The 12108-nt window shown below is 39.0% G+C and overlaps 1 protein-coding gene across 2 annotated transcripts in view; it reads left to right on the top strand.

Annotated features, from left to right (window-relative positions):
• Nucleotides 1-1088, top strand: part of LOC149162986 (mediator of RNA polymerase II transcription subunit 18-like) — a 272392-nt gene extending 271304 nt beyond the window's left edge. The window contains exons 5-6 of one of the 2 annotated variants that reach the window (XM_089435864.1): nt 190-573; nt 701-1088. In XM_089435864.1, the coding sequence (XP_089291990.1) occupies nt 190-573; nt 701-800 (484 nt within the window). In that variant the 3' untranslated portion in view covers nt 801-1088. Of the gene's footprint in view, nt 1-189; nt 614-700 lie in introns of both variants that reach the window. The other variant, XM_089435865.1, reaches the window with a different exon arrangement.
• The last annotated feature ends 11020 nt before the right edge of the window (nt 1089-12108 follow it).

Raw genomic sequence — 12108 nt, 5'->3', positions numbered from 1 at the left:
TTAGCCGTCTGTTAGAGCGAGACATGTTAGGATCCTGATTTCGGCAACATAACTATCCTGTCCACTCACTTGGAAGTTTGTGTGAATTTTGGAGTTTTGCAAATAGAATAGATATTTTTCTCTTCCAATTTGGACAGCAATCATTTTCTTTATGACGTGATTTTGTACTATCATACAAAATATATGCAGGACTGTTATTCATATTGGAGGAGGCATGAGGGGTGCTACTGCTGAAAAGATTCCAGCACTTGTGCGAAACAGGGAGGACAGTAAAGTGAGTAACAGAGCCCTGGGGTTCTTTAATAAACTGGGGTACAAATTTGATCATGAACTTCTAAGAGTTGGATTTACATTCAAGACTATTCAAAGCGTTACTACAGAAGCAGCCGAAATGGATTTCGAAATCACTACATCTGTGACATCTATTCATAAAATTCCCAAGATGTTTGAGATCAATATAGCAGAACCTTTAACACCAGGACTACACTTGGTGGAAGTATCTACACCTACATCGGCAGAAAATTTTCTTGAAGCAGCAACAGCAATTTCAACATTTTCCGAGTTACTTGCACCGTAGTGTCATTTTCCTGTCCATTTGTTTATAGTCGATTTGGTAAAACAAAAAAAGTCTTCTATATACCATCTTGTCCTTTTTTATTTTTCAATATGTATTTATGAGTGGAATTGATCATCTATGCAGTCTTTTACACCTTTCAAAGCCAGGTGATATCACGGGTCTTTCATCAACAGCTTCAGCTGCAGCGGCCTCTATCATGTCTCAAGGGCGAGTAGCGGAATAGTGTGATGATGCTCATACCGTGAACTGCTTAACACTGCTGTGGCCATGTTAAGGCCTTTCAGCTCTTATCGTCATCTACTTCATGAACTCGGATAAGTTTGTTGGCATATAGTGTATGTGGAAGGCTTGTGCAACCTTCTGATTCATGTATTCTGGTCACAAGATCACTGTACCAATCAAGGCAACTTCAATATTAACTGACATTGATCGTAAGGTTATGGCTAGATCCAAGCCAACCATGAAAAATCTTTACAGAAATGAATTTCATTTTATTAATGAATATATCTCCAATGCCTTGCAATTATAAAAGTCCTATTGCGGTTATTATCTGTAAGTTGAAAATCACTTTCCCAGGGAAGTTTTTTAAAAGCCAAGTTACATGGAAATGGATAGGGACTGGACAAGGGTCCATTGGAACACGGGGAATATATATATATATATATATATATAAACCAACCAACCAAACCAACCAGAAACATAGAAAATCTAGATTTAAAAAAAATATTAACTAGAGAGTTTCCAGTGTAAACATTGGTGTTCATTTTTGTGAAATTTATCTAATATTTATTTATAACAATGAAAAAAGATTAACCAGAGAGTTTCCATTAATACTAATGGAAACAATGGTTTTCATTTATGCAAAAATCGTGTTCTCTTCAGAGTAAATTCCAACACTGAACTTTTGCATTCTTCAAAGTAAATTACAACACTGAACTTTTGCATCCTTAATTAAAAGTTATCTTTTAACAAATAATTGCACACATACCTCATCTCATTAAGAGTGACAAAAAGAATTGATAGAACTGATCTCATTCGTAAAAAGGAATACTTGCATTAAAGCTTCACATTGTGAATAAAGCTAATATTGGAATATATTCCCAAACTTCCAAGAGGTGGGACAAAACCGAGGCCCCCAAATCCCCAAGAAGAGTTGCATGCTAATGAAGTTGTCCATGAAGCATAACAAAATGTTGATCTTGTACCAACCTCCAACGTCATCTAGCAAAACTACATTCCTGTAAAAGATGATTCAAGGTCTCTAAACAATGTGATAAAATGGGTATAAGCCATCTAATAGTGTACTTTTGACAAACAACCAACCAAGCAAAGACCTAAAGCTTAGCTTAAACAAAAGACCATACATTGTGCAACCAATGGAATCATTGGGCCTCGAGGTCAAATGAAACCTATCTAGCATTGAGGATTGGAGATAAAGGGAGTTTTTGATGAAGAAGAAAGTAGAGCCTAATTTTTATTCCTTAGGATGTGGTTTAGTGGTTGAGACTATTACCCACTCTCACCTAGGGGTAACTAGAGTAGATCATTCTTTGATGATCCATATTATAGACAATGGTCCCATAGATGATGGCCAACATTATCCATATATAACAGCTCCTCAAATGCCTCTTATATATATCATGCCCACCCATGTGGCCAACGTTCTCATTCAATGACGGTGTTTCAAAACACAAGGTACATTAGCCATTGTTTCATACGAAGTGTTTATATTTAATGTATTAGGAATGTAAGGAACATGGATTGAAGTTAGATAATGGATCTTGATGCTTGGAAATTATGCTTGTTTCCTTGTTTCACCTTGGTGGTCATTAATTCCTTCTAGTTAAGTGTAACCACACCAAGGTTTTTCTTTGTCCAAGAGGGGCACAAATAGGAGGCTTAGACAAAGATAGTAGGTACATGTCCTTTCATACTTAACACTTTCCACGTATCCCTTTGTTCCTTCTCCCTTCTTTTGATTTGGTGATTGTTAATCACTAAAACTAGTTCCTTGTTTGCCTCATCCTATGAGAAGAAGGGGGTTGTAAATGCCTAGAGGTTGATGTTGCCATAAGAAAAAAGAGAAAAACAAATGTCAAATGTTAAAATGTAAAATAAAGAAAATGGATGAATTATAAAGTCAAAATCCAATATAGCTTGAACACTACCCCCACATGTGAGGCCATCAACCCTAGCCCCCATGTATATCATGCCTATCAAAATAAAAGGGAAATAAAGAACCCAACCCTTATGAATAATGGATTTCCCATACCAAAAAAGGAGATTTAAATGAAATTAATGAAGCTTCTAAAACAAGCTAATAAAGAAAGGTAAGAGGATAAGGGGTGGAAATATACAATGTCGAGGAAAGGGTAACTGAAGCAAAGTGCTCCCTCTAAAAAGGTGATCATGGATGATGGTCTTACATAATGTAATAACACAAACATAAAAAAATTGCAGATTCTCGGAATTTAACTCAATAAGTGCTACATATATAATTTCATTCTTAACAGAGGATTGTCATGTGAAATATAACAAATAGAGTGCATCAATTCAATACTACAATGAGCTAAAATAATCTCAGATTTTATTATAATAAATAACTAGAAAGAGTATACATGATGATACAACTGAAATAACTGAGATAGATAATTTGGTCTCCTAAATAATCTGCTCCAATACTGACAGTGGCCCTTCAAAAATGAACTGAGATGCAACTGCTAAGCTTGCATTTGAATTTTGGATGAATAAACCAAGGGGAGATATGGGTACTCGCCCACTCTTACTGAATCACGCAAGGGTTTCTGTCCTAGGGCTATTGCTGAAGCTGAGAACTCTCGGTTCTTCAAACCTCTCCACAAGAAAAACACTCATCTCAAGGATGTCCTCAAATGGTCTCCTCCTCCTCTTTTATAGATCTCATGGACCCCTCTAGAAGCCTTTATTTTATTATTATTTTAATCACTTAGCATATTTCTCGTCTTTTTTAATTAATTAAAATACCCTTTTAATTCAGGAAAATGGTAAATCGGCCTCCATTGCTCCTTAGGCCACTGGAAGTCACTTCCCACCATCTCATCTTGTAGATCTTCTCATTCTGGTTTCAATGAGCTATTACACTAAGGCGTTACGTCAAGTATTCGTCTTGGGATGCCACATTAAGCATAATTAATGGAGTTAGGCTCAGTAATAACCCATTTTTCGAAAGTTTTCATAATGCAACAGAACAAAAGGCAAGTTGTGTGGACGATGGAATATGTCGAGTGAATGCCACAATTCCCATAAAAACTCCTCCAAACCCCATAAATCCCCTCTAGAAGCCCCTAACCCGCTGATGGAGTAAATTTGTTTCTATGACCTAGCTGCCTCTAACCCAGGAAGTCCATCTATAAGGAAAACCAGAAAAAGGAACATGATGCATAGCCCATGTATAAGACTATGATACAATTACCTAGCATGTCAACAAGGGTACATATAAAATTGTGTAGCATTTTATTACCACCATTGTAAGTCGAAGGTCACAAATCAAAGCATTGTAACAACCATGTGAAGCTTTGTAATAGGTAACCTAGGCTTGTGTCTTGTTCTTGAGGTTGTATCTTTTTTCCTAGGTTGGACCATGACTAGTGTGACAACCCTCTCATTTGGCTCAATTTTTTTGATTCAATGGGCGCGGGAGCCTCAACTAGTTGATACAATGTGTTTTAAACATTTAAATTTAATTATTATGATTGAGGAAAACCTTTTGGGACCCTAAGGTTTGATGGAACTTACTGTGTTGGAAAACCACGAACCAACACTGAACTTAAAAGATGATAGTCAATTTATGAGATACAATTGGAGGCAGTGGAGGAGAAGACAGTGCCCTCTCCCTTAATGGGTAGAAGAGATAGGTGTATGACCTCTCAAACGCACAAAAGGGATGCTAAAAGGAAATATATAAAGGCACAACGGAAGAGAATAAAAGAAATTGGGAGCTCTCATTGGTTGGTTTCCTAGCTTTGGAACTCTTTCTTGTTGATTAAGTTCACTCAAGTTCTCTCTTGGACGAAGTTTTTCTCCCTTCTGAGTGCACTTTTGGAGCATGTGGAGTTGTTGGGAATTGGTAGTAGAAAATAGAGTGGTGTTCGATTTGGTCTATAGAGCCCTATGCCTGGGGTACACCCAACGTGTGAATTGAATTGAATTTCCTATGAATGTTGTGTAAATAGTGGGTAGTGTGGTTCCAACGGTATTCAAGATTACAAATACTTTACCTTGCATACTCATGAGTTAAATCCTTGTGAATTTTGTGTGAATCCCCTGTGAACTGTGTGTGAGGCCATGAGATTGTGTTGTCTATCCCTATGTGGATCAGTGGGAGGATCAGTGGATGGTTGAATCACTATGGTGCTTGTTGTATAGCCAATAAACCACCTGGACAAGGGATTTTGGGTCACTGTGATGTCTTTTGATGATCCGAATTTATGAAGGGAACAAAATGAAATATATATTTAAAACCAAAACACAGAGATACAATGAAACTCGACTTCAATTAATAAATGTAAAGTGTTGAAATTATATATATGTAGAATGAAAGCAAACTAGATCCGATGGTGGTAGTTTATCTTTGAGAAGACATGTGACGGCTATGTGCCTTCTTGAACTGTGTTACAATGAGGCTCTAAGGACTTTTTATTATGAGGAAGCAATGAGAAACCCTAAAAATCCAAAAACCTAACCTTAGGAGATAAAGCACCAAAGACTTATGGGCCCCGATGGGGTAAGTTGGAACGTCAACTTCCTGGTGTCGTAACTTTGGCATCGATCATTAGAGAAATTATGAGGTCTAAAATGGGCCTCCTAAGGAATATTATAAAATAATAGTGGAAATAATAAAATAAGATTATATTACATCATCAAATTTTAGAGGGAAAAAGAAAAAAACTATTTTTTCAACTCATATTTTTGATCCCTACGACTTTACTCAAATTTCGAGCGGGGGCACTCGTTGGATGCATAATTTAGTTCCTCATCCAAGGAGTACACATGTTGCATACTTTCGATGGACCCTCTTACATGAAAAATGAGAAATATATGAAAATTGTGATTGCAATCACGTTTTTCATGATTTTCTCATTTTTCGTGTAACCAGGTCCATTGAAAGTATGCAACATGGGTACTCCTTGGACGAGGAATTAAATTGTGCATCCATCAAGTGCCCCCACTTGAAATTTGAGTAAATTTGTAGGGAGATAAGTCAAGAATGAGTTGAAAAAACAGTTATTTTTATTTTTATTTTATTTTTTAATCTTTTTACTTTTTTACTCCAAAAATGGTGAATCATCCCCCATGGTTGACATCATCATCTTGAATCCTATTGGTTCTTATAAAGTTGATTTTGGTTGTACATTTTTGTTTTGAGGCTCATTTTTTACCTCAATTTTTTTTATTTGTTTTATTTGGCACACACGATAACTCATTAGAAAGGTCTATCCAAGGAGTACAATTTCTAACTATCAATGCCAATCTATGACTATTGTTGGTCTATTTCCCCAAAAATTGTCATTTAGGGCCTCAAAACGGCTCTAAAATTTTAGGATCTAAAAATTGCCAAAATAGAAAACTACCAAAATTGGAAAATTGCCTTGTGAGTCATTGGGATAGGTGGGTGGCCACCAATATCCACCATGATTAGTTGAGTAGGTAATAAACCACATGGACAGCAGACATTAGACCCCTATGGTGCTTGCTATCAAAATACAACTGATAAACCACATGGATAGTGGATTCCAACTCTTGAGACTAAGCAATATCCGGATCTGAACCTTGGGTGAGCCCTTGTGAATGAACTCGAAGGGAAGAGTAGATCATTGTGGTGCTTACTTCTAGGAAATAGCTAATAAACGACCCTCGTGCTTTCTTTAGGTATAGCTAACACCTTTGGTATTTGTTGTTAGATTACATTTGATAAACCACATGGATAGTGGGCTCCATATTCTCAGTGTTAATTTCCTGAGCAAGCATATTCTCAAACATTAGATTTGGCTCGGGGGTGGTAGTTGTGTTAGCACTCCTGAGTGTCCCAAGGCTGAGAAAGGAAGTTAAGGAGGTAACTACAAACCAATCTTTAGACTCGGCAGCTAGCCCTACCAAATCAGAGAGGTCTCTCTCAAGGATCTCACGGCCAATGAAGTGACTGGAGAGGAATTCATATGTTAGGCTAGATATTAAGCTCAATGGTGTTTGATTTTATGGTTTGTTGGATGAAGCTCATAGATCTAGGAACTAGGCTAAGGTTTCTAATGATCAATTGCGGAGATATAATGGGGCAAGGTAGGCATGATCAGTGACAGAAATAGTTTGTCGTGGTGGTGTAGAGATGCAAAGGTAGAGGATCAAAATGAGCATGTAACCATGAATTCACTCATCAAGAGGAGTGAACACTAGCATGAAAATATCATCAAAACAGAGCATATAACTTATGACTTATGTTTAAAACTCATGAGGTGATCACAAGAAAGCATAGAGATGGTAGGAAAAAGAAATATCAGAGAAAACATTGTCACAGAAACATACCACAAGAATCCCAAGATAATAACTGCAATTGCATGTTATATTACTACAAAATGTACACTAGCTCTAACTTATGATTCACAAACATCCAACCCACAATACTTCAAAATGTGAAGTATTTATACAATTATTCACAAAATAAATATCTTGAAACAGAATTCAAGATTTATTACAAAAATTATAAAAATAGATCAAATTGCTAATAATATCAGTCAGTTGAGTTATGGTGTTGTTCTGGGCATTTTGGTAGTAAATGAGGCCTCAAATAGACATTGTTGTTAGTCTTTTTGGTTGATCAACTCCGTTGTTTTCCATCTTTTTCTGCATTCTGTTTGAGCAGTGGTGAAATGGGAATGCGTTGAAAATATCCTCGTTGTCCTCTAAGCGGGGGCGGAATGGATGATTTGGTGCTCTGTGAATGGAGGTCATGGTCATTCAGTTAGGAAAATATGGGAAATTATATGAAAAACAGCGAGAAATCATGACCAAGAGCGTAAAGAATGAACTAATATTGACCATATAGGGAAGGGTAATGGGAGGATTATTAACCATTGATCTAGGCTTGCTGATCCAGGCCGATTAAATCTAGGTCGTTGATATGGGCCATCATATTATCACAATCACAGCAGGGAGAGGGACCTTTACCATGTTCCATAGTGTTTTTCCGACAAGATGGACCCCAAACTTTATCAAGCACAACTAATAAAATATTGCATCTGCTAACTTTATCGCAATCGCATCAGGAGGGACTGTGGATTATATAGGGCATTGAACGGGGCGGACACAACATTTTATAGATTGTGTTTTTATCCATTTCGCATCCAGGAGTGGGTCTCGGTAGCAATCGTAATACGAAGAGGCTCAGTGGAGTTCACTTGACACATGGGAAATGCGATTGCGATCGCAATAGGCAGAGGGACCAATGGTAATGGGGGGAAATGATAGTAGGAGTTGTGATATGCGATATCACAATCACAAAAGGGAAGGGGAGACAGGGCAATTCTTATATAACTTTGTGAATTGTGATTGCGCAATTGCAATGCAAAGGAGCAGTATGGCGAGAAAAGGATTGATTCTTATTTCGATTTACGATAACGCGTGGCCTGTGGGTCCCAGTCCCATGGGAAATAATGAAGGTTTCGATGCTTGGGACTTTATATATATGTGATGCGATATATTAAGAAGGGACTTCGGCAATGGATTTTGATATATATAAAACAAATGGAAACACGGCTAGAGTTGGACTATTATCAAAGAATGGGAATGCGGCTAGAGGGATATACAAAGGGATTTTGGGATAAGGCTAGAGTTAAAAATAAGTTTTTTCCAAGGGAAAAATGGGTTTTGGCTAGGATTTAAGGATTTTCCTAAGGAAAAAAGGGTTTTTGATGGAATGAGGGGATTTATGAGGGAAGGTTGAGGGAGGTATATGAAATATGAATGAGGATGTTGAAACAAGCTGAAATCTCCTTGAGCATTTTTTTCCCTAATTACTACTCCCAAGATGATGACCTAGGTGATGTCATGACTCTTTTGACCATTTTGATGACTTGACCTTAATAATGACACCTAATGGATCTATGAACTGATGATTTGGACTTTGAACCTTGCAATATGACTGACCATGAGATGATGATTGAGATGGTGATCAATGTGAAAATTTCTGAATCTAACACTTCAGAAACCCCTACTACAATATCTAGTTTATTATCTCCTACTTGTTCTTTACATTAACAAGTTATTTATATGCATAAATATTGAAATAAACACAATTGCAGCCTTCACAAACATACAGATCAACAATTGAAATAAACTGAGACAACACAAGGGACACCGTTATTTTTGGACAATCGTCCCCGGAAAAACCCAATGCGGGAAAACCGGTGCAACAAATATGAGGGTTTTATTATTATGCAAATTTCTGAATACAACTAGGGTGCCAGAAATGGCTCACCCTTCAGAGATTATCCTCGGCAGTAGTACCTTTCTCCGGAGACAGATATTCTGGCTAATCAACAACTGGATGATTGGCCCCATAGTAACTTAGATTGTTCCTTAGTTGGATAGCGAAAGTTGCTCCAAGCTATCTTTTGGAACTGCGTCACCCTCCAGGGACTATGTCACCCTCCTACGGCTCTACGTTAGTTGATCATCTCTCAGTCTGGCCCATGAAATCACCTCAGTGCAGTCTCTTCAACCCAGCATTAGCTCTGTAGCCCTCTGTGATTCCTGCGTCAGCCTCTAGGGCTTTTGCATCAACCTCTTGGACCTCTACGTCCTCTGCGCTGGCCTCCTTAGCCTCTGCGTCAACCCTTGTTGCCTCTGCATTGTCTCTCTGGAACTTTCTCTGCCACTCTGATATGTATACTTGACCTCTTTCTGAACTGCCCCTCGCTGCAATAGATCACTAACTTGATTTCTCAGTAAACCTTGCCCCAAAAAAATCGAATAACTAATCAACTTGGTGTTTTTCCAACTGACCCTCAAGACTCCTCTTATACTTTTCCTGTTGACAATTCAACGGTCAAGATTAAGTCCCTAATCAACGGCTAAGATTATATCTTGCTTGATCCTCGTTATTTAGAACTTTCTCACCCATATTATATTAATTCACATTAATATTTTAATTTTCCTATGTTTAGACTTAGGGTCTCATTAAAAATATTAATTATTTTAATATCTCTCCATCCAGGTGGAATTTCCCCAAACAATTTTTGGGTCTTGGAGATCTCATGTGCCTGAGTCTCTCCACCAATTTTCATGGCTAGATCACATCTGATGCTACAAAAAAAATCAACATTCCCTCTTAGCGAGGAATGTGCTCTAGTAATGCTTCACCATAGAAACATCACATTGATCTTCCACATCGGTACTTGTGTTGATCCTGTTGTCTCACATCCTCTGCACTACTGCTTCCTGTATTGCTACCCATAACATTGCCACTGCCACTGCTACATCTATACTACAGCTCCCTCTCAACATACTGCATCATGTTGCCCATAACATTGCCACTACTAACTGTTGCATTGCAACTCAGTTACCGAGAAGTAAGTAACTGACTTCTCCCAACCACTGACATCCCAATTAGTCTGGAAGCCTCGTGATGTTGAAGTTGCCTTTGCTGCTAACCCGTGCTCCCTCTGTTGCCACTGCGTTGTTGCGACCTCTTTTGTGCCTCTCACACTACTGCAACCTCTATTGCGTTGCTATAGAACTCTGCACTCTAGCCCTACCTTGCTGCTCCACCACACTTTTCTCCACTCAACACCTGTCATCGTGCTATTGTCATTAATGGCTCTTGTAGCTGGATGTCATCCAAGAGTTTGGGCACCTCAATGATCCTGCCCCTAGTATGTATTCCTCCTGACTACGATTCAATGTCACCCCACCTCTTCTCTAGAGGTGCATGAGCACTCACGGCACAATTGTCATCAATCTCGACTTCCTTCTCCACCTTTGTTAGCGCTGCCTTTTAGTCGGAAGCTTCTCCCTTGCCTTTCTTCCTAGGGCACTAAGATGAATAATGTCCCATCTCCCCACAACTGAAGCACTTTATTGTGAAGATGTCCTTCTTCTTCCTCTTCCCTTGTTGTCCCGCAGATGTTAGAGTTGCATCCTCCTCCTCCTCCTCCTCTTTCTTGACTTGAACTCCTTTACCGCTACTGCCCACCTTTCTTAACCTCCTGATCTCCTCTTGTCGTAGATTTTCCCACATCTCCTCCCAACTGTGGAGAGTCGCTCTGCCCAAGATGCTTTGGACAAATGTCTCCCAGTCCTCGGAGACTTCATTCAGAGCAGTCCTGACCATAAACTTTGGATCTGGTGTAGACCCCACGAAAGTAAGTTAGTCACGAATTCCTTGCAACCTGAGGAGGAAGTGATATCTCTCCTCTCCTTTCTACATCTGATATGACCTCTATTGATTCTCCAATAGCATCTTCCGCTCCACGGAAGAGCCCTAGTATAAGGTGGTCAGGGCCTCCCACATCTCCCATGATGTGTTCTTCTCAGCAATATGTGGTATGACATGATCTTTGACCCCATCTAGGATCATGCATTTTGCCTTCTCCTCGGCCTCCTCATACTTCTCATTAGCATTCGGGTCAACTCGAACAGCTATGTTTTTCAAGGCATAGTCCTTGATGCGATGTTTATCTAGGATTTCCAGGATCCTCGCCTTCCAGATGACAAAATCAGAAGCCCCATCCAATCTGTCCTGATCCCTCAATCCGTTCATTGTCGTCTCTGCTCCTCTTCTAGACTCCCTCTTAGTCTCAACTTCCCTCTTGGAAATCTGCCAACTATTGAATCACTCCTCTCCAATCTCCCTTTGTTTTTGCAACTCGGATCTAGATTTCTTGGCTAGAAATCCATCGAGGTAGTGCTTCCCTCTACCTTGGTTCTATCTCCTTATACATTGTTTTGTACTGATAGAACCAACGTCCCACCAGCTCCTCAAATCATAATTTTCATAACTCCCTTAGCCCCGGCAACTAAAGAATCTGATCCCTTCAGGCTCTGCATAATTATAGCGAAGGTTGATTCTACTCCTTTGGCCAACTGCATCAATTCTACCTGGCTGAGAAGGATGACGTGGGTCTGCATGAGCTTCTTCTGCCTCTCTCTACCTCTGTGTTGACCCTTCCCTTGGCTCGAAATGATGACGCAGGCTCTGCGTGAGCCTCTGCGTCACCTCTTCTTTGTCGCTTTAGCTCTGGAATAACATTGTCTCTCGAGACAGCTGCTTCTGCTGCAAATTTTTCATATTTCTCTTGTCGGCGTCTTCATTCCTCATGTGATCTACAATCGCTCTGATACCATGTGAAAATTTCTGAATCTAACACATCAGAAACCCCTACTGCAATATTTGGTTTAATATCTCCTACTTGTTATTTACATTAACAAGTTATTTATATGCATAAATATCGAAATAAACACAATTGCAGCCTTCACAAACATATAGATCAGTAACTGAA

The sequence above is a fragment of the Pinus tabuliformis genome, chromosome 5_2 (assembly GCF_031772625.1).
Source record: "Pinus tabuliformis cultivar Carrire ecotype Pingquan chromosome 5_2, CPIR1, whole genome shotgun sequence".
NCBI lineage: Eukaryota > Viridiplantae > Streptophyta > Pinopsida > Pinales > Pinaceae > Pinus > Pinus tabuliformis.
Note: the sequence above shows the minus strand (reverse complement) of the source record. Positions and strands in the feature narration are given on the sequence as shown.